The sequence below is a fragment of the Salvelinus fontinalis genome, chromosome 34, assembly GCF_029448725.1.
Source record: "Salvelinus fontinalis isolate EN_2023a chromosome 34, ASM2944872v1, whole genome shotgun sequence".
NCBI lineage: Eukaryota > Metazoa > Chordata > Actinopteri > Salmoniformes > Salmonidae > Salvelinus > Salvelinus fontinalis.
In genome coordinates this window covers 26,857,266-26,880,846 of record NC_074698.1, presented here as the reverse complement: position 1 = coordinate 26,880,846, position 23,581 = coordinate 26,857,266, and the positions used below count along the sequence as shown (strand labels likewise).

Here is a 23,581-nt window from a genome sequence, read left to right as displayed (position 1 = left end):
AGGCAGACAAACACAGAAAGTAAACAGTTGCGTGAAGTTGCATCAGGCCTAGTGTTATTGTTCCTGGCGAGGCTCAATGAAAAACAAATAGTGTTAATTAAATCCCCTCTGCTCTGCTCGTTAGGGTAGGGGTCAGGTTCTCAGCCAGAGAGTGATGGCAGGGGGTTAGGGTTAGATCATAGGTTGTTTAAGTGGTTTACAGTGCTCCAACATCCTCACCCTACCCTTTTTCTGACATCCTATCAAGGGTTAAATGAAAAGTTAATTTTTGAAGTTGAGTAACTGCCTTTCAGTTTGGTTGACATTAGTGCATAGCCCCAGTATTTAACCCAGTTTAAAACCCCTTCCTCCCCGTGTCTGTCCCTGCGATCCCCAGGTTGTCTATGAGTCCTGAGGAGCACAGTGACTTCTGGAGGAAGGTTCAGTTCACCGTGGATAAGGACGTGGTGAGAACAGACCGCAGCAACCACTTCTTCAGGGGAGAGAACAACCCCAATGTGGAGATCATGAGGTCAGGACAGATGGCTCTGTCTGGGCATTTCCCTCTTGTCTCTCTCTTCTCTTACTCTCTCTGCTGTCATTATTTTTCTTTCAATCTTACACTTTCTCTCCCCTACCACTCCTCTTTCTCTTTCCTCTCATCTCTATCCATATCCTTTCCTCTCTGTCTTTATTCTATATTTCACTCTCTCCTCTCTTACCACTCTTTCTCACTCTTTTCCCCTCCCTTTCTTCCTCACCTTTTCAATTTCTCATCATCTTTCCTATCCCATAGTCCAGTGCACAGGAGGTAATATTGTACATGAATATCATATTCTGAACCCTGGGGGAAGCTAGCTAATGACTTTCATGCTTTATTGACTCCCAGTAAATTGTTAGAGCACTAGTTCTGATGCATACTTACAGCTAATAGCTTCCCAAACGAGGAGCTAAAGGCTTTCAGAACCAGGCTGTTTGTTAAGTGACTCTCATGGCTGGATCTCAGTATTGGTAAAAGTAACTGGGTCAAGTAGAGTAGGGGTGGGGGAGGTTAGAACTCTCATGGCTGGATCTCAGTATTGGTAAAAGTAACTGGGTCAAGTAGAGTAGGGGTGGGGGAGGTTAGAACTCTCATGGCTGGATCTCAGTATTGGTAAAAGTAACTGGGTCAAGTAGAGTAGGGGTGGGGGAGGTTAGAACTCTCATGGCTGGATCTCAGTATTGGTAAAAGTAACTGGGTCAAGTAGAGTAGGGGTGGGGGAGGTTAGAACTCTCATGGCTGGATCTCAGTATTGGTAAAAGTAACTGGGTCAAGTAGAGTAGGGGTGGGGGAGGTTAGAACTCTCATGTATTATTATGGCCCAATATTATCTCACCACTTTTCATATTTGTCTTATTCATTTGCTTCCTCTGTTTTAATGCCATAGTGTTAATTAGCTTTAAGTTCCTCTGTGTCCACATCACTAAGGAATGATCATGGTCCACACACTCCAACACAGTCGTGAAGGCACAACACCTCTTCCCCCTCAGGAGGCTGAAAAGATTTGGCAGGGACCCTCGGATCGTTATAAAGTTCTACAGCTGCACCATTGAGAGCATCTTGACTGGCTGCATCACCGCTTGGTTTGGCAACTGCTTGGCATCCGACCGCAACGCTCTACAGAGGGTAGTGTGTACGGCCCAGTACATCACTGGGGCCAAGCTTCCTGCCATTAATAAGGACCTCTATACCAGTCGGTGTCAAAGGAAGGCCCTAAAAATTGTCAGACACTAGCCACCCAAGTCATAGACTGTTCTCTTTGCTACCGAACGGAAAGCGTTACCGATGCACCAAGTCTGGAACCAACAGGACCTTGAACAGCTTCTACCCCCAAACCATAAGACTGCTAAATAGTTAGTCTGGGTAGCTATTGGTTAACTATTTAACTATCTTCATTGACCCTTTTTGCCTTAACTCTTTTGATTCATCGCGTACACTGCTGTTACTGTTTATTATCGATCCTGTTACCTATTATTTCTGCATTTTTCTCTGAATAGTTGGGATGAGAAGTAAGCATTTCACTGTTGGTCTACACCTGTTTACAAAGCATGTGAAAAATCCCATTTGATTTGATCTAATTGATTGTTTTAACGACAGTGTCTAAACATCTATATGACCTGTTGGTTAGTGTGATTGGTTAGTATGACTTTGTATGTATGACTTGGTATGAGGTAATATGTATGACTTAGTATGAGGTAATATGTATGACTTAGTATGAGGTAATATGTATAACTTGGTATGAGGTAATATGTATGACTTGGTATGAGGTAATATGTATGACTTGGTATGAGGTAATATGTACGACTTGGTATGAGGTAATATGTACAACTTGGTATGAGGTAATATGTATAACTTGGTATGAGGTAATATGTATGACTTGGTAGGAGGTGATATGTATGACTTGGTAGGAGGTGATATGTATGACTTGGTAGGAGGTGATATGTATGACTTGGTAGGAGGTGATATGTATGACTTGGTAGGAGGTGATATGTATGACTTGGTAGGAGGTGATATGTATGACTTGGTAGGAGGCGATATGTATGACTTGGTAGGAGGCGATATGTATGACTTGGTAGGAGGTGATATGTATGACTTGGTAGGAGGTGATATGTATGACTTGGTAGGAGGTGATATGTATGACTTGGTAGGAGGTGATATGTATGACTTGGTAGGAGGTAATATGTATAACTTGGTAGGAGGTAATATGTATAACTTGGTATGAGGTAATATGTATAACTTGGTATGAGGTGATATGTATAACTTGGTATGAGGTGATATGTATGACTTGGTAGGAGGTGATTTGTATGACTTGGTAGGAGGTGATATGTATGACTTGGTAGGAGGTGATATGTATGACTTGGTAGGAGGTGATATGTATGACTTGGTAGGAGGTGATATGTATGACTTGGTAGGAGGTGATATGTATGACTTGGTAGGAGGTGATATGTATGACTTGGTAGGAGGTGATATGTATGACTTGGTAGGAGGTGATATATATGACTTGGTAGGAGGTGATATGTATGACTTGGTAGGAGGTGATATGTATGACTTGGTAGGAGGTGATATGTATGACTTGGTAGGAGGTGATATGTATGACTTGGTAGGAGGTGATATGTATGACTTGGTAGGAGGTGATATGTATGACTTGGTATGAGGTGATATGTATGACTTGGTAGGAGGTGATATGTATGACTTGGTATGAGGTGACTATGATCTGTTGATATTGTCTGTGGTGGTGTTCCTCCCTTCCTCCAGGTGTGTGCTGCTGAACTACGCCGTGTTCAACCCAGAGATGGGCTACTGCCAGGGCATGTCTGACCTGGTGGCTCCCCTGCTGACCGAGGTGCAGGACGAGAGTGACACGTTCTGGTGCTTCGTCGGCCTGATGGAGAACACCATCTTCATCAGCTCTCCCCGCGACGAGGACATGGAGAGACAACTGGTAAGGGGACAGAGGGACAGAACGTGTCTCTTTCTCTCCTTTTTATTACACACACTTTTCTCTCTTCTCTCTCGCTATCTGTGATTCTCGTGTTTTATTTTGTGTGTGGCGTTACATTCATATCCACATTAGTGCCCTAACCATCTCTCTCTCCCCCGTTCCAGATGTACCTGAGGGAGCTGTTGCGTCTGATGCTGCCCCGGTTCCACCAGCACCTGACCCAGCTGGGGGAGGACGGGCTACAGCTGCTGTTCTGTCACCGCTGGATCCTACTCTGCTTCAAACGGGAGTTCCCCGACACCGAGGCCCTTCGTATGTGGGAGGCCTGCTGGGCACACTACCAGGTACACAACTTTACATAAGCATACGCACAGCAACATCATCTTGTACATGGCATTGGTTTACACAGAGCAACATCATGTTGTACATGGCATTGGTGTACACAGAGCAACATCATCTTGTACATGGCATTGGTTTACACAGAGCAACATCATGTTGTACATGGCATTGGTTTACACAGAGCAACATCATGTTGTACATGGCATTGGTGTACACAGAGCAACATCATGTTGTACATGGCATTGGTTTACACAGAGCAACATCATGTTGTACATGGCATTGGTGTACACAGAGCAACATCATGTTGTACATGGCATTGGTGTACACAGAGCAACATCATGTTGTACATGGCATTGGTTTACACAGAGCAATATCAAACACACAACATTGGCATACATACACAAATATCAAACAATGTGTGTAATAATGTGTATTAACAACTGTGTGTAACAATGTTAGGAGTTTATAGCCTGGTATAGATATAACCATCATTCATACAACATACTGCTTATGGAGATTAGAGTTGGATGTAGACAACCAGACACAGAAACTGTACTGTAGGCAGGCTCTCCACAGTCCAGTATAAATGTACTTTGTCAATAACACGCTATCGCTCCCTCAGACGGACTACTTCCATCTGTTTGCGTGTGTGGCCATCATCGTGCTGTACGGTGATGACGTGACGGAGCAGCAGTTAGCCACCGACCAGATGTTGCTCCACTTCAGTAACCTCTCCATGCACATGAACGGGGAGCTGGTGCTGCGCAAGGTAACGCTAGCAGTTAGCCTTAGCATGACGATGCGCTACTCCATCCAAGGCTGGGCCACTTTTCCTCATGCTATGCTAAGCTATACTAGCCTGTTATGCAACGCTAGCATTTTACCCTCTAGTTAGCATACTATGGTGGTTGTTTAATTCTTAACTCATCCCCTCAGTGTACACTCATCGACTGCGCCGAATGGATTTAAAAGGAATGGTGTTTGTAATACAACAAAGCATAATAGTCCTTGTTGCTCCCCAGCCCTGAAGGAGTCTTGAAATACTTGCTGTGATCCTGCCATGTTGAGGATTTCTGAGTCATGGCCGGTAGTGTGTCTCTGTCTTCTCCTCATGTTTATGGATGCCATGTTAGAACTGCTGCTGCAGCAACAGCACATTTTAGCATACAGGTGTTAGGACTGTTATAGAACCCCTATCAGATTTGATGTGTCTGTGAACAGCTCAGCCCTATTTAGTTTAAATTAGATCACGTTAATTGATTTTGGCTGCGTTAGATCATGTTCTTCCATGTCTGAAGGAGCTATTGATTTAGTCAAATGTTATTCAAATCTCCATGATACTAAGTGTGATGCTGTTTTGCAAGTCTTGAGGTGTAGCTTCTTAGCTGCCTTCTATTTCCTCCTTTCTACGTGTTTTCCTCGTTTAACCTTTCTCTCATACTGCCTCTCTTCCAGTCCCTTGTTCTCTCATACTGCCTCTCTTCCAGTCCCTTGTTCTCTCATACTGCCTCTCTTCCAGTCCCTTTTTCTCTCATACTGCCTCTCTTCCAGTCCCTTTTTCTCTCATACTGCCTCTCCTCCAGTCCCTTGTTCTCTCATACTGCCTCTCCTCCAGTCCCTTGTTCTCTCATACACTGCCTCTCCTCCAGTCCCTTGTTCTCTCATACACTGCCTCTCCTCCAGTCCCTTGTTCTCTCATACACTGCCTCTCCTCCAGTCCCTTGTTCTCTCATACACTGCCTCTCCTCCAGTCCCTTGTTCTCTCATACACTGCCTCTCCTCCAGTCCCTTGTTCTCTCATACACTGCCTCTCCTCCAGTCCCTTGTTCTCTCATACACTGCCTCTCCTCCAGTCCCTTGTTCTCTCATACACTGCCTCTCCTCCAGTCCCTTGTTCTCTCATGCACTGCCTCTCCTCCAGTCCCTTGTTCTCTCATGCACTGCCTCTCCTCCAGTCCCTTGTTCTCTCATGCACTGCCTCTCCTCCAGTCCCTTGTTCTCTCATGCACTGCCTCTCCTCCAGTCCCTTGTTCTCTCATGCACTGCCTCTCCTCCAGTCCCTTGTTCTCTCATGCACTGCCTCTCCTCCAGTCCCTTGTTCTCTCATGCACTGCCTCTCCTCCAGTCCCTTGTTCTCTCATGCACTGCCTCTCCTCCAGTCCCTTGTTCTCTCATGCACTGCCTCTCCTCCAGTCCCTTGTTCTCTCATGCACTGCCTCTCCTCCAGTCCCTTGTTCTCTCATGCACTGCCTCTCCTCCAGTCCCTTGTTCTCTCATGCACTGCCTCTCCTCCAGTCCCTTGTTCTCTCATGCACTGCCTCTCCTCCAGTCCCTTGTTCTCTCATGCACTGCCTCTCCTCCAGTCCCTTGTTCTCTCATGCACTGCCTCTCCTCCAGTCCCTTGTTCTCTTATACACTGCCTCTCCTCCAGTCCCTTGTTCTCTCATACACTGCCTCTCCTCCAGTCCCTTGTTCTCTCACATGCTCTCTTTCTCTCCATTTCTTCTCTCCCAACCTGTTTACTACTAGGCCCGTAGTCTGCTCTACCAGTTCCGTCTGTTACCCAGAATCCCGTGCAGCCTCCATGACCTGTGTAAGCTGTGCGGTCCAGGGATGTGGGACAGTCGCTACATCCCGGCCGTGGAGTGTTCTGGGGAGCACCCCGACTCCCAGAGCTGCCCCTATGGAGGCACAGCCACCCCCCAGCCCTCTGCCTCCCCGTCGCCCTGCCCCTCACCCAACCCCACCCCACTCCCCGAGGGCAAGAGAGGCTCCAAGACCAGAGACATCTTCATGTTTCGGAAGCAGTCCTGAGTTGAAATAGGGGGGAGGGAGATAATGGTGCTAATTCTAACTGTTGAGTAGATCAGGAGCTGCAGTACCACTTTTCTGCCACTAGGATTCCCAACATACTGTATGTGCTTCTCTTCACACTCCCCATCTTATTAAAGGGATTTTCCACCTGATCCTTTTGTCCGGTGTGACATGGAACACTGCCTTATAAGAATGTATATTTATTTGGAACATTCAGTACCACAGACACTTGGCACTACGGTTCCCATGAAGAAGAAGCTGCTGTTCTGCTATTGGAGGAGATTGGACAATCATCACTCTGTGTTGGACTGTAACCGTTCAGGGTCCACACTGGTCTAAGGTTGCTGGACTGGATTCAAGGTGACTTCAACAGTCAAATACTGACTTGAGGTGTGTTGTCGGGATTTAAACTCCATCAAAAGGTTTTCATATGCTCACAATGGAATGTTTGTGTGAAAAATGGAATGATATATTATCTCAGCATATTGCAATCAGGCTGAAGCCTTTTAACACTACACACTTATAAACCTCCATCAACCAAGAGAGGCAAGCTGTCATTTCAACTGTCAGTAAGTTGAAATATTGTTACTTTTCAAATCATATATTTTTTCCGTTCCCTTCAGAGGGAATGTGTGTATCTGTGGGTTTGCGATTACAATATTTAGCAATATAGTACGATTATATCCTTGCATGAGCAATCCTTTAAGTATAGAGGGCACAACCTGTTTAGCGAATAACACAACGCCCAAAACAGAGGTATATAGGAAACTGTTTCCACAACAAGTTTTCTACAAACTTCCTTATCAGATTCCTGTTCAGAAATCTAATTTATTCTCACATTATCAGATGACACTCCCTGTCAGGCAGAAGGAAGGTGGGATTTCATTTATCTTTGATAAGAGGGGATATGAATAAATATGGCATCTATCAAAGCAATAGGGATTGAAAAATGTTTTTTGACCAGATGTAGAGTTTGTGAAAAATATGCGGTGATGGTTGTGGATATCACACCATTACCAGTCAGTGTACAGTTTGGTCAGCTAGCTACACATCGAATACGGGGCAGGATATTAGAAAATGTGTTTGTAAGTTTACTTTAAGTTTGTTTTTGTTAAATAATGTCAGACAGGGCGGTTGTGTAAAAGCGCAGTGTTTTTGTTTTTTCATATCTAGAAACACATTGACCTCCACCTTGACCTCCAAGTGAATGAGCACCACCATTGTCACTGCACTAAACAATATTAGAATTCATTTGATTTGTACAGCACAGCTTCAATCAAATACAATGACATCTCAAGGTTCTTCACCTGCACCAAACAAGTGAATTTGTCCATATGAATGTATCCACTTTGTTGCTTTCTATTCTCTTGACTGTTTATTTCACGTGTGTGTGTGTGTGTGTGTGTGTGTGTGTGTGTGTGTGTGTGTAAACGGCAGTGACCTCCCAACATCTGGTAATGAGTTGGGGAGCAGCCACCAATAGGCCTCCACTGACTAATCTCAATTACACAACACATCATCACAGAGAGAGAACGAAAGGGGGAGAGCGAGCAGAAGAGAACCAACCAGAGAGGAATGGCAGCTCTGTACCCGACCTGCTCCAAATACTATTTCAACTCATTTTAAATGGTTTATTTGTGGTTGAGTGAGCTTGCCTGGCTGAATAATGGGCCAATAGATTAGTCTCAAAAGGTAGGCAGACAACACCAAAAGCTTAAGGTATTTGAAAGATCTTAATTTAAATGTATTTCCCAGAGAACTATCAAGGCCTATCAAGTGAAGTGTTGAGATCTGCATGTTTCCTGTAATCTGTGACTTGTCACGGTGGCGATGGTTCTGGGGGGGGGGGTGTTAAAGTGCCACTCCTGGGGGAAAAACATCTTCAAAATTGCCACTAAAAGGTAACATTAGGATCTTCAAGCTGCTTCCCCTCTCTCTCCCGCTCAACATGCAGTCTCTGCAAATGACATGCATTACTGGCCCCTGCGTCCATTAGTCATCTGTGGCTGCTGCTCGCTGAAAAAGCCTGGAGATTTAGAAGATTGTACCAACCACTTTATAAAGGGCTAACCGATGGATGGTAACGTGATTTGGAAAATAATTGGGTGGCAAGGCGGCGGAGCTTTGTGTGTGTTTATTTAGTTGCTTATCTCGATTCTTCATCTCTTTCCATGGACTGCTTATCTCACATGTTGAAACTGTTTCTGCACGTGAGTCACTGTAACATGTCTTTGGGTTTAGTTCTATTTAAAAAATGTTTGTGACTGAGTTATCACTGAATGTACAGTTCTATAAGGTTCTATAATAAGACACAGGCCACTGACAAGAGGGCCTACTGTGGTCCTATGCTGTAGTGTAGCCAACACATACAAGACTGGCTTTCACATGCTGGAGGGCCGTGGTGAAGACAGAAACCTTGGTGATTTTAAATAAATGGTGTAAATGGAACTTTTATTTTTAACACACTTTTCTCTCTGCATTCTGACCTTGAACTTAAGCATGAGGAAATGCATGTGCCAGCCAGCTATTCGTTTGGGTGGAGATCACATCAATGGCGGTCTGGCAGAGGTGTGTCTACAGATACTCTACATCAGGGGTGTCAAACTCATTCCACGGAGGGCCTAGTGTCTGCAGGTTTTTGGTTTTTCCTTTCAATAAAGCCCTAGACAACCAGGTGTGGGGAGTTCCTAACTAATTAGTGACGTTAATTCATCAATCAAGTACAAGGGAGGAGCGAAAACCCGCAGACACTCGGCCCTCCGTGGAATGAGTTTGACACCTGTGCTCTACATGTATTCAGAACTTGACTTTCTGACCTTCCCTAATAACTTCAACACCTTTGTGCTATTTTTCCATGAAGTAGGATTCGTGATTATTCCCTAAACATAAATGTGTGTAAAATCCCTGTTTTTAAATCTAATGGTGGGTTCTGAAATGGAGACAATTATCCACTGATTGTACAAAACATTAGGAACGTGACTCAATTTGTTGGGGCATGGACTACAAGGTGTCAAGTCTTCCACAGGGATCCTGGCCCATGTTGACTCCAATGCTTACCACAGTTGTGTCAAGTTGGCTGGGTGTCCTTTGGGTGGTGGACCATTCTTGATACAGACAGGAAGCAGTTGAGTGTGAAAAACACAGCAGTGTTGCAGTTCTTGACACACTCAAACGGTTGCCCTGACACCTACTACCATACCCTGTTCAAAGGCACTTCAATATTTTCTCTTGGCCATTCACCCCTCTGAATGGCACACATTACACATGTCCATGTCTCAATTGTCTCGAAGGCTTAAGCATCCTTATTTAACCTGTCTCTTCATCTACATCTACACTGATTGAAATGAAAATAACAGGTGACATCAATAAGGGATCAGAGCTTTCACCAGGATTGCCCTGGTCAGTCTGTCATGGAAGAGCATGCTTTGTGTATATGTTTTCATGGCTATCTTTCCATATTGTGAACATAGTCTACATTCTAGTCTGGTGCCGACCAAATTCAAATTAAAGGTACACAGTATTAAATGGATTCTTTTAGATAAAAGAACAGAAAAAGAAATTGAACAACTCCCTCATCAAATTGGTAGGCTACCCAGCGGGTGTGTATTCTGGGGTGGAATTATATTTATTGAGTGTGCACTAGGGAGCCACACCCGCAAACCTTGTTACACACCTTCATACGGTAAAAGCCGATTTATGGTCAATTGGACATCTGCAGAAGCAGTACAGCATTTACAGCAATGGGGCCTCTGCAGAAGTCAGAGCATTCAGACTTCTTGTGCATCAGGGAGCTGTCATAGGCATCCAATAAATAGTTGTGCACTGCACCACTCGTAGTGATTCAGGGCTAATCTCTATAGGCATCCAGCTAATTACGAGCAACTGGCTAAACGAAAAGACTCAACCTTACCTCTTCTGAGATGTTGGAGTCTGTGTCCCGAAGCTTGATATAAGAGCACAGCCAAGATGACATGAAGTAAAAAGGCTGCACTGTTTTCCCACCTGCATCTCCATCCTGAATCTCCTCACTGCCCCCCAGCAAAATTATCCTACATTTAGGCTATTGTATATGTGTATTTCACAGTATGTTGAGGTAAACATTGGAGTATAATGCTGGTATGGATGTCAACCCCAACACATGTCTGTCATCGTTACCAATCAACTGCACTACAGTTAAGAATGATTTTGACTACCATCACCCATTTCTCTATGCTAGCTATGCTAATCAGCTTATCCAAACGGGAGTTAGCATTTAGCAGTCACTTCTTCTAAACCTGAAAAGGGTTTCTTCTAAATGAGCAGTCACTTCTAAATGTTATGCAGCGAAAAAATCTGATTTTCATAGCCACATTGTGGGCCTGTTGCAATACCTCAATCATGACGGATTTGACAAACATCCACTTTGTTAGAATCAGATTTGTTGAACGTCTATCCCCATTACATCCCCGATCTCTTTCCATGAGTTCAAACACATTTTGGTGTCTTTTGAAATCCCAACACAAGGTATCATAAAGATGTATTTTATTTTTTGATCTTGTTATAATAGCCTTTCGTCAAAGATTCTCCGGGTGTTTGTCAAGGAAGTTAGTTTGTGTTTATACAGGATGTACCGCCCCCACCTACCGTCAACCAATCATGTCAATGTGGAGCTATGCGGAGCCCTCCACATTGTTACAACATTTAGGAGGGGCATGACGATGCAGTAACAGAGCTCGATTTGGCCTCTGCAAGCTTCCGGAGGCTCCTCAATTGTGTCACACGTCCATATGGAGCCTCCGGTCCGCATTCCTAGATCAACCATAAATCATCTTTAAGTCTGAATAGCAACTACTGAGAAGTGAGTAGGAAAAGGCATACATTTCCTATGTCTGAATCGGCCCCCAAATGAAAGAGAACTCAAAAACAGCGAGAGACTACTTGGACTTGTCCAATAAGAAACCATTATTTCTGTTTTCCCGTTGAAACAGTTTTAAAATGATTTCTGTTGCTAATGAACAAGAACCAGATAGAATTGGTGTCTGCCAGTAAAGGGTTGTTAACATGGTGACAGTATAGGTGTTTTTCCTCGAGTTCCACCCTGAAAACTAGGCTATTTAGTACACAATCTAACCTGGAATGATTGTTTGCTGTAGCTTCTCATTATGGTTGGAGGACTGTAACACGTGCTGGATTCTTAAACTGCCTGTCATCAACATCTGTTAAGATGGCATCAGAATGATCGCCAGGTGGCCTTGTCTTGGAGAGCAACAGGAACACTCAAACCAGGGTTGCCAGATTTGTATAAAATCCCCCGGTCTCTGCTCTTTACTCATGTTGGATCAATTGAAGCCTTATAAGAAGATGGTCTCTGTCTATTTAGTTTAAGATATCACTGCAACTCTGACATATTTATCATAGTTCATCATTTGAAAAGGGGGAGGTCGCTGAAACTAGCCAACAAGAATTTGATAGCAATGTTCTATGACATTTAGATATGTAAAATAAATTGGACATGATTTCAAAATGTGATCATGTTCGTTGTAGTTCACGGGCTGATGCTGCAGGCCTATTGGCCGGTTTCATCCTGAGTGACGCTACTGCCTCTCAGATTTGAACCAAAGAAATACCATGACTAGAATGGACATCCCCATTCAAGTCAATGATCTTTAATTGGTGGATCGTCAGCCATATTGAGTGTACCCATTAGAATGCACGTTTTATTTCCGTTCTAATAACTATATTTCTATGCTTGGAACTGACTGAAATTACACAACCCATTAGCAGCTGATTGATAGCCCCTGTCAGGCTTAATGCTTTTCAAGAGCAGTAAACCAGATAAAGGGAAAATGACAATAAATACATAAATGAATAAAACGCCACTTGTCATTACTCCTATCTACAGCCTCCTTTGAGTAACTCCTGTGAGGTTCATCTACACAACAACATTACTGTTGAGTGATGATGGAAGCTGACTGAGGAATTGCACATGTGAAGGAAGAGCACTATAAGATCTGTGGGGCCCCGTATTCATGAAGCGTCTTACAGTAGGAGTGCTGATCTAGGATCAGGTTTCCCCTTGAACATTTAATCTTATTCATTATGATCTAAAAGGCTAAACTGATCTGTGTGCAGCAGCATTGCAGGAAAAGCAGATGTCATCTTCTGCCTTCATGTTCATGTAAAGTGTTCATCTGAGAGGCGCGCATCGTCATGTGTTGCTTTGCCTAAACCTACAGTGGCGAGGTGGATTAAACAGCTGTCATCACAGCTCTGTGTGATTGATAAGATCTGAGGTGTAACTGTAAGTGCTCTATCTATCTCAGACTTGGGTGGAAGCCCAACCAACCAACCAGCACCATCTGCAACCTCACACAGCTGCCACCATAGACATTCAGACACGTTCCAGTCAGTACCTCTGCCACTGTGCCACACCTACAGCACTAACAGAGAGAGAGAGAGTGTGTGTGTGTGTGTGTGTGTGTGTGTGTGTGAGTGTGTGTGTGTGTGTGTCAGTCTCTGTGTTGTCCATTAGAATGTGTATGCTGCAGATTAGTGTGGGTGTGTGATTCATCTGTGTGGTCCTCCTTTATCACATCTATCTGTTTCTCAGCATTGTGTGTGTGCGTGAGGGCATGCCTGCCTGCCTAAGTTCATGCCTGCGTTCATGCCTGCCTATGTGCAAGCCATACCTGCCTGTTTGTGTGTTTGTCTCTCCAAGCTTCCCTTACTGAATTGCAGCCAACAACCTACCCCCCATCTCTCTCCCTCTGTCTTTTCTTTGAGTGACAATGTGGGGCCTGGCCCCTCCCTCTCCCTCCCCTGCTGTCGGTCTGCATTGACCACTGGTTTATTGCCCCTTAATTATCAATTACAGGGCCACACATCCACACCTGGAGACAGGCTGGGCTGAGAATGAGTTTGGCCCATTAGGGTGGACCCCGGCTGGGCTGTTTATCGAGGGGGCTGGTGCGGAGGTGTTAATGGACCTGCCACTGCCACAGTCAGTCACCACCATAAAACAGTAGTGAATGGAGAGTGACAGGGAAGCTTGGTGCTTGTGGAAGCTACTATGTTCTCTGTGTTCATTGGATCATTTCCTGGTATTGTTCGGTTGGATTTTATGTTTGTTTTGGTTCATTGTTTTTGAATTTATTTAGTCTTTTTTTAAATGTTAAACTACTGACGTTTTCCTGTTCATTTGTTCAAACTCAAGATATGATATGTTGTGTTCTTTCAGTACAGTAACAGTAGTCCAGAATAAATACTGGTCTTATGGTGACGTACACAGTAGTATACAAGTAGTGTTATATGGAGAAGTACTGCATATAACAATGAGTCTGAAACATAATTTCATAAAGACCCAGTCCACAGGCTTAGTTTAGCTTTCAATGCGATTATGGAGCTCAGATATTTTATGATCAATGATACAGACACAGTTTCGCTCTCCTAAATTGGCCACACTATCTATGCTATTATCATTGCATGGGAGTGGGAGGATGTGGATGGGGATGGGGAGGGGGAGAGAGAGGGAGAGAGAGAGATGACTTATTGAATATACTCTGATGACTGCCTTATTGACAGAAGTATGAAAACCTTTTCTCCCTCTGTCTGGATTTGTGATGTCATTATGGAAGAATTATGGGCCATAAATTATGGCTGATCATTCTCAATTACTTCTAGATTGGGTCAGGCCAAAGTTTGTATCAGGACAAAATCTTATAAACAAGGAATTTTCCTTGCATAATGCTTATTCTTAGCTAGAGCAAAAAGAGTCATGGCATTGGAAAAAAATATATCCGTATTTCATACATTGTAATCATATTTCTAAGTGTATAGCATGTTATTTCATTAGACAGCTGATAATTATTTTCCTTTATACACTGAGTGTACAAAACATTAGGAACCTGCTCTTTCCATGACAGACTGACCAGGTGAATTCAGATAAAAGCTATGATCCCTTATTGATGTCACTCGTTAAATCCACTTCAATCAGTGTATATGAAGGGGAGGAGACGGGTTAAAGAAGGATTTCTAAGCTTAGACAATTGAGACATGGATTGTGTATGTGTGCCATTCAGAGGGGGAATGGGCAAGACAACATATTTAAGTGCCTTTGAACGGGGTATGGTAGGAGGTGCCAGGTACACCGGTTTGAGTGTGTCAAGAACTGTAACGCTGCTGGGTTTTTCCACACATAACAGTTTCCCGTGTGTATCAAGAATGGTCCACACCCAAAGGACATCCAGCCTATTTGACACAACTGTGGGAAGCATTGGGGTCAGCATCCCTGTGGAGCGTTTTCGACACCTTGTAGAGTTCATGCCCCAATGAATTGAGGCTGTTCTGAGGGCAAAAGGGGGTGCAACTCAATATTAGTAAGGTGTTCCTAATGTTTTGTATATTCAGTGTATATTGCATCTGCTGTGTCACTTTGGGAGCAGCCATCTTGCCTGTACTCTGTGTTCTCTGTCCATGTAAGGATCAGGGAAAAAATAGATTCATGTTCACGCTCTAATGCAAATAGCTTAACTTGTCTTAACTTGGCCTCTCACCATAATGTCAAAACTCAGCTCTGCCACAACGGTACTATTCCAACATTGGTGGCATGCTGGTGAAAAGTTTGACTTATTACAGAAATATAGTGGTTCACAAAATAGCAACATATTATGCTTGGTTGTCTGTGCAAAACAGTAGTAACTTTGAAATGTGCACTTTGTGTCATTGTGTGTACAGTTGAAGTCGGAAGTTTATGTACACTTAGGTTGGAGTCATTAAAACTCATTTTTCAACCACTCCACAAATTCTTGTTAACAAACTATAGTTTTGGCAAGTCGGTTAGGACATCTACTTTGTGCATAACACAAGTAATTTTTCCAACAATTGTTTACAGACAAATTATTTCACTTATAATTCACTCTATCACAATTCCAGTGGGTCAGAAGTTTACATACACTGTGCCTTTAAACAGCTTGGAAAATTCCAGAAAATGATGTCATGGCTTTAGAAGCTTCGGATAGGCTAATTAACATAATTTGAGTCAATTGGAGGTGTACCTGTGGATGTATTTCAAGGCCTACCTTCAAACTTATTGCTTCTTTGCTTGACATCATGGGAAAATCAAAAGACATCAGCCAAGACCTCAGAAAATAAATGGTAGACCTCCACAAGTCCGGTTCATCCTTGGGAGCAATTTCCAAATGCCTGAAGGTACCACGTTCATCTGTACAAACAATAGTACGCAAGTATAAACACAATGGGACCAAGCAGCCGTCATACCGCTCAGGAAGGATACGCGTTGTCTCCTAGAGATGAACGTAGTTTGGTGCGAAAAGTACAAATCAATCCCAGAACAACAGCAAAGAACCCTGTGAAGATGCTGGAGGAAACAGGTACAAAAGTATCAATATCCACAGTAAAACGAGTCCTATATTGACATAACCTGAAAGGCCACTCAGCAAGGAAGAAGCCACTGCTCCAAAACCAACATAAAAAAGCCTGACTACAGTTTGCAACTGCACATGGGGACAAAGATCGTACTTTTTGGAGAAATGTTGTCTGGTCTGATGAAACAAAAATAGAACTGTTTGGTCATAATGACCATCGTTATATTTGGAGGTTAAAGGGGGAGGCTTGCAAGCCAAAGAACACCATCCCAATCGTGAAGCACGGGGTGGCAGCATCATGTTGTGGAGGTGCTTTGCTGCAGCAGGGACTGGTGCACTTCACAAAATAGATGGCATCATGAGGGGAAAAAAAGTGTGTATGTATTGAAGCAACAACTCAAGACATCAGTCAGGAAGTTAAAGCTTGGTCGCAAATGGGTCTTCCAAATGGACAATGACCCAAGCATACTTCCAAAGTTGTGGCAAAATGGCTTAAGGACAACAAAGTCAAGATATTGGAGTGGCCATCACAAAGCCCTGACCTCAATCCCATAGAAAATGTGTTGGCAGAACTGAAAAAGCGTGTGCGAGCAAGGAGGCTTACAAACCTGACTCAGTTACACCAGCTCTGTCAGGAGGAATGGGCCAAAATTCACCCAACTTATTGTGCGAAGCTTGTGGAATGCTACCCGAAACGTTTGACCCAAGTTAAACAATTTAAAGGCAATGCTACCAAATACTAATTGAGTGTATGTAAACTTCTGACCTACTGGGAATGTGATGAAATAAATAAAAGCTGAAATAAATCATTATCTACTATTATTCTGACATTTCACATTCTTAAAATAAAGTGGTAATCCTAACTGGCCTAAAAGAGGGAATTTTTACTAGGATTAAATGTCAGGAATTGTGAAAAACTGAGTTTAAATGTATTTGGCTAAGGTGTATGTAAACTTCTGACTTCAACTGTACGTGCTTGTGGATGTGTGTCAGCTACTGTAATGAACGTCCAGAGAGAGAAAATGAATTACTAAGAGAGCTGCGTATTTATTTTTCTAAAATTGTAATCATAATGGTTCTGGAATAGAGGGGAGATGGAAAAGATTTGGATATTATGGAACAGTTGGGCTCTCTGACTTATAATGACAAAGTCAGGGGTGAGGAAAACTGATGTTAGATCCGCTGTTCAGGTGCAGCCCTCACTTTGTAACTCAGCTTTCAGGTTAATGTAGACCACCTGGAATGAAGCATGGAAAATGTGTTGCCATGGTGATGGGTTTACTGTAGCCTCTATGTCATGTCATATCACCTCATCAGACTAAACGTCACTGTTTCTGTGCCTCAGTCGTTCAATGGCTCACACAAAATATTGTTGACTGCTTTTTATACATTAGGCTGAACCTCTGTTTTTTTTTATTGCATCGCTCTTAAAATAAAATGTATGTAAGAACCGTAATAAGATATTAGTATTTTTCTCAACGTAAGGCTCTCAGAATAGAATAAAATACAATAGACTAGAATAACAACTGCTCTGAAGATGATGAAACTCCTGCTTGGGGTAACGTGACTCATGTACTGTATAATGTGAATGATGTAACATGGTCACAGTAGTGCTGATAAAGGCCCAGTGCAGTCAAACTAGATTTTCCTGTGTGCTATATATAATTACACACCATGAGGTTGGAATAATACTGTGAAAATTATGATAAATTATGCTTTTTTAGTGTAACAGCTGTTTTGAAAAGACCGCCTGAAATTTCTGCCTGTTTTTGGTGGGATGGAGTTTTGGCCTTCCATGGTGACATCACCAGGCGGTAAATTAGTTGATAGACCAAAACAAAGAGAGTTTCAAGCCCCTCTGCTAATAACTGCTAGTTTTCTCCCTCCCCACTCAGACCAATCTCAGACCGTCCTAGATTAAAAAAAATATTGCTTGAGAAATTGCTCTTTGCTAAGAAGCTATTTTTGTTTCTTTTTGACAATTTTATTTGAAAACAATCACAATAAGGTACTTAATTGTTACCCAGAAATGATTTGATATGATAAAAACAGCTGCATTGGACCTTTAAGGGTTGTTAAGGGTTAAAACATTAGCTCCAGTCTCTCCCCTGACATGCTCCACCGGAGCCATGGGATACGGGTGATGACGCAAGTTAAAACCCCACACGACACGAGCCAGCAAGTAAATAAGCAGTCCGGTTAGCAGAGCTCAGCGGTTGAAGGCACAGTAACACTGATGATAAACGGTGAGCCATGTTGATCAAAACAAAGTACATGATGCATTTTCACTGGAAGGCTATCCTTTTATTTTATACACTGATTTGATTGACTTATTGTACTTTACAATGTAGGTTATATTTTAGCATCATAGTGCAGTAGTTATTAGGTTAATATTATGTCACTGACATACTATATCTCCAGCCCATTTTCCCAGGGCTTAACACTGTGTCATCTGTATTCAGCAACCTGGTTTATGTTTCTGTTTTGAGTTTTAACCATCACAGTGAAATGTAAGCATCTGAAAACGAATTTATCATTGATTGAACACCATTTTACTATCAGTCCTTGTTTTGACAAATTAAACGCCAAAGGAAATGATAAAGGTTCTGGCTATCATCCGTTAACCATCCATTCTTCAAGCCAAACTCATACAGTACAGAGGACAGTCACTGGATCTGCTGTTAACTATCGTTCCCTATAATGTGCTCTCTCTGGGAGGGCAGTACTGGATCTGCTGTTAACTAGCGTTCCCTATGATGTGCTCTCTCTGAGAGGGCAGTACTGGATCTGCTGTTAACTATCGTTCCCTATAATGTGCTCTCTCTGAGAGGGCAGTACTGGATCTGCTGTTAACTAGCGTTCCCTATAATGTGCTCTCTCTGAGAGGGCAGTACTGGATCTGCTGTTAACTAGCGTTCCCTATGATGTGCTCTCTCTGAGAGGGCAGTACTGGGGTCATTCCTAGCAGGCTTGTGGTGTTGACACACCTGGTGTTGTTGCTCAGAGCATGGTGACTCTCTCACGTCTAGGAGGACCAACATTAAAGGGGTGATTTGTCACTCTAATGTCCTGTGAAACCCCCTTGTGGTTTTAGAAATGATGGTGAGGTCCCTCTTTTGTGGTCCTTACCTCTGGTTGTCCCCTCAGGCAACTCTGGCTTTGTTCCATATCTGTGGTTCACGCTTTCATTCTTTCGTTCTCTTGTTCATGCCTTTTTCTATTCTCTTGTATCTCTCTCTCTCCCTCTATCTCTCTGTCTCTCTCTCTATCTCTCTCTGTCTTTCTCTCTCTCTCTCTCTCTCTCTCTCTCTCTCTCTCTCTCTCTCTCTCTCTCTCTCTCTCTCTCTGTCTCTCTCTCTCTCTCTGTGTCTCTCTCTCTCCCCTTCCTCTTTTCCTCCCTCCCACCGTTCAGGGCTTTCACCCGACACGTGTACTTTGTTATTTTGTTTTACTGATGTTGTGAATATGTGCTAATAAATTCCAGTGGTCCCAGTCAATGCCATGGAACAATCAAACCAAGAATCAGTGGCGTATATCTACTTGAGATTGTTTCAGGCCTTACCCTAATGTCTGCCGAGCCTGTGGCTACGATGACAGTCAAAACACCCCTTTACCAGACAGAAGACACCTGTAAGGGCTCTCTGTATGTCAGCATACAGGATTATTCCTGTACAGCAGCCTCGCCCAATGCTTTTATATGTGTACAGAAGTCATGCTTGTTTCATGTTTCATTGCCTCTTCAAATAAGATTTGATATTTTACAGAGTGTGTGAGTGTGTTATGTGTGGTGAGCGACTGAGCATTCTATGACAAAATGGCCACCGTGGGCTATGAAGATGATTTAGTCTAGCGCTGCACCGTAACCACACATCGTTGGTGGCTCTCTTCTAACAATCTCACCACCAACCTCTTAGATCGTAAATTAAATTCTGTTGAATACAAATATCATCCACTATTATCCCTCTTTATCAACCATCATCATTCAATATCATTCATCTCCCCATGCTTTTCTCTCATAACTGGTTGAATCAATGCAATGCCCCTGAGGCGACTGCCTGCCTTGGCTGGGGTAGGGTTTGCTGCCATTTTGTCTAATAAGCCTGTGTTTGTCTGTGTTATTGGATTGGATGGATTGTCTCCTCTCCGTTCCTCTGTGAGTGACTGTGAGGGGGTAAAGCCGGTGCCTGAGGCGCAGCTGTGTACGATCAGCCCCCTTTGGAGTCCGCGGTCGCTCCGTAGGGAGCAGCTCCTAAATCCAGGATTATTCTGGCAGGGCCCACAGCCCGGGATTAGGATGGGAAAGGGCACAGTCAGCACTCTCTTCTTTAGCAGCTCAAGGGATTACCCAACACAGACGAGGCACGACGAGGTCTTGGTTTCTGTGAGGGGTCGCTTGCTCCTTTTGCAGCCAGGGCACTATGTGGAGATGGGAGAAGGTGTCAGAGAACACTCACACTGGAGAGGTGTTGGTGCTTTAGGTTCTTGTTTTAGATTTCTTGAATACAGTGTCAACTATACAAGGGGTGATCGGGAAGATGAGTGCTGGATGTTTGAGTGGTGATGTTGTATATTATTTGAAATGTTACTCAAACATTCCTTTCACACTTTAAAAATGCTACAGTTCAGGTATTCCACATTAGAAAGCATGCTTAACAAATTGTTTTTCTCCCTTATCTGGATACGAGTCGAAAAACCCTCACGTTCATAGATTCAGTGTGACACCATGCCAGTTTTCTTCATGGCATTACTCCATGCCAGTTGGCACGATGGCAGTTGTACGACCACCTCACCTGTTTTGCAGGTACTGCCTGTGTGGCACATAACTGTGTGGGCTATAACTGTGTGGGCTATAACTGTGTGACACATAACTGTGTGGGCTATAACTATGTGGGCTATAACTATGTGGGCTATAACTGTGTGGGCTATAACTGTGTGAGCTTTAACTGTGTGGCACATAACTGTGTGGGCTATAACTATGTGGCACATAACTGTGTGGGCTTTAACTGTGTGGGCTATAACTGTGTGACACATAACTGTGTGGGCTATAACTATGTGACACATAACTGTGTGGGCTATAACTGTGTGGGCTATAACTGTGTGACACATAACTGTGTGGGCTATAACTATGTGGCACATAACTGTGTGGGCTTTAACTGTGTGGGCTATAACTGTGTGGGCTTTAACTGTGTGGCACATAACTGTGTGGGCTTTAACTGTGTGGGCTATAACTGTGTGACACATAACTGTGTGGGCTATAACTGTGTGGGCTATAACTGTGTGACACATAACTGTGTGGGCTTTAACTGTGTGGCACATAACTGTGTGGGCTTTAACTGTGTGGCACATAACTGTGTGGCACATAACTGTGTGACACATAACTGTGTGGGCTTTAACTGTGTGGGCTATAACTGTGTGGCACATAACTGTGTGGGCTATAACTGTGTGGCACATAACTGTGTGGCACATAACTGTGTGGGCTATAGCTGTGTGGGCTATAACTGTGTGGCACATAACTGTGTGGGCTATAACTATGTGGGCTATAACTGTGTGGCACATAACTGTGTGGGCTATAGCTGTGTGGGCTATAACTGTGTGGCACATAACTGTGTGGCACATAACTGTGTGGGCTATAGCTGTGTGGGCTTTAACTGTGTGGCACATAACTGTGTGGGCTATAACTGTGTGGCACATAACTGTGTGGGCTTTAACTGTGTGGCACATAACTGTGTGGGCTATAACTGTGTGGCACATAACTGTGTGGGCTATAACTGTGTGGCACATAACTGTGTGGGCTATAGCTGTGTGGGCGTTAACTGTGTGGCACATAACTGTGTGGGCTATAACTGTGTGGCACATAACTGTGTGGGCTTTAACTGTGTGGCACATAACTGTGTGGGCTATAACTGTGTGGCACATAACTGTGTGGCACATAACTGTGTGGGCTATAACTGTGTGGGCTATAACTGTGTGGGCTATAACTGTGTGGCACATAACTGTGTGGGCTTTAACTGTGTGGCACATAACTGTGTGGGCTATAACTGTGTGGCACATAACTGTGTGGGCTATAACTGTGCGGGCTATAACTGTGCGGGCTATAACTGTGTGGGCTTTAACTGTGTGGCACATAACTGTGTGGCACATAACTGTGTGGCACATAACTGTGTGGGCTATAACTGTGTGGCACATAACTGTGTGGCACATAACTGTGTGGGCTATAACTGTGTGGGCTATAACTGTGTGGGCTATAACTGTGTGGCACATAACTGTGTGGGCTTTAACTGTGTGGCACATAACTGTGTGGCACATAACTGTGTGGGCTATAACTGTGTGGGCTATAACTGTGTGACACAACTGTGTGGGCTATAACTGTGTGGGCTATAACTGTGTGGGCTATAGCTATGTGACACATAACTGTGTGGCACATAACTGTGTGGCCAGTGCAGCCAAAATAGTATTACACTCAAAGCCCCAAATATTGGTGTGTGTGCGCCAGCACGCCCAGTCATTGAGCGCGTGGCTGTTCAGTCTACCCCCATAATCAGGTGATATTGATTGAGAACCAGTCAATGTGAGAGGAAGGTTTTCATTCTCCCTATATGAAGCTTTGGACCCGTGATCAATAATTCATACAATCAAAATATTAGGCCTACATTTCTAAGGATGTGAATGAAATACCATGCTTCATCTAATTTCCCTGCAATGAACCCATCTATATCTTCACTATGACTGAATCTGAATCACATCCCATTGATTGTGATCCCAGGAAACTATATGATAACGAACCATACTGAAAAAGACAGGTGCCTTAATTTGGTCTTTGTCACAGATAATTGAAAGCAGCCTCCTCCCTCCCCCACTCTGGCAGAGAGTCTTGCCTTATAAGGTTGCAGTGGCTTCCAGTGACGTCTCATTCCCAGCAGTAGATCCCTGGCAGCCAGACGAGAGCGTAAAGCCCACCATCTCAAACCCATCTGAAAGAGGAAGTCTCCCAGGCTTTGATTTGATAGCTCCAGCTGTCTACTGCTGCTGCTTGGTTGTGGATGGGAGGAGGATGATGATGATGATGGTGGAGTGTGGTTATGTCATAGTGGTGTTATTGACTCCAGTCCCGAATCACGTCCAACATTTTCTTTCTCTGCAATGGGGTTATTTGTTTCTTTTTGTTTTTGTGTGTGTGTGTGTGTGTGTGTGTGTGTGTGTGTGTGTGTGTGTGTGTGTGTGTGTGTGTGTGTGTGTGTGTGTGTGTGTGTGTGTGTGTGTGTGTGTGTGTGTGTGTGTGTGTGTGTGTGTGTGTGTGTGTGAACTCGTTTTCCTATCTTATAAGGACCACAATGTCCTAATAAGTCACCAGAATGTCCTGACAAGGTAGGAAAACAAGGGCATTTTTGAAAAGTCAGGACTTTTTCCACGTCCTGAATTTATTAAAATGCTATTTTGGGGTTAAGGCAAGGGTTAGGGGTTAGGAAAAAAAGGATTTTGAAGGGGAAAACATTTTTACTCCACAAACCCTCCAGAATATTCACAAATACAAAGCTGTGTGTGTGTGTGTGTGTGTGTGTGTGTGTGTGTGTGTGTGTGTGCGTGTGTAGATGCTGAGTCAGTTGG

At 43.6% G+C, this 23,581-nt stretch overlaps 2 protein-coding genes across 5 annotated transcripts in view; both read left to right on the top strand.

Annotated features, from left to right (window-relative positions):
* The window catches only part of LOC129833634 (TBC1 domain family member 16-like), a 28,368-nt gene extending 19,306 nt beyond the window's left edge, over nucleotides 1-9,062 (top strand). For all 4 annotated transcript variants that reach the window (XM_055898335.1, XM_055898334.1, XM_055898336.1 and 1 more), the window contains exons 9-13: nucleotides 377-511; nucleotides 3,275-3,461; nucleotides 3,626-3,805; nucleotides 4,423-4,569; nucleotides 6,330-9,062. In XM_055898335.1, the coding sequence (XP_055754310.1) occupies nucleotides 377-511; nucleotides 3,275-3,461; nucleotides 3,626-3,805; nucleotides 4,423-4,569; nucleotides 6,330-6,614 (934 nt within the window). In that variant the 3' untranslated portion in view covers nucleotides 6,615-9,062. The remainder of the gene's footprint in view (nucleotides 1-376; nucleotides 512-3,274; nucleotides 3,462-3,625; nucleotides 3,806-4,422; nucleotides 4,570-6,329) is intronic.
* Nucleotides 9,063-19,566: 10,504 nt separating this feature from the next.
* Nucleotides 19,567-22,342, top strand: LOC129833962 (prion-like-(Q/N-rich) domain-bearing protein 25). The gene is made up of 2 exons (XM_055898765.1): nucleotides 19,567-19,606; nucleotides 20,778-22,342. Exons 1-2 carry the CDS (start codon nucleotides 19,567-19,569, stop codon nucleotides 22,340-22,342), a joined length of 1,605 nt encoding a protein of 534 aa, XP_055754740.1.
* Nucleotides 22,343-23,581: the final 1,239 nt, after the last annotated feature.

Bases quoted from the DNA above. Each gene is read 5' to 3' on its own strand.
- LOC129833962 (XM_055898765.1), top strand. From the start codon at position 19,567: ATGACAGTCAAAACACCCCTTTACCAGACAGAAGACACCT. The intron at 19,607-20,777 runs GTAAGGGCTCTC...CCTGTTTTGCAG, and splicing joins TTACCAGACAGAAGACACCT to GTACTGCCTGTGTGGCACAT.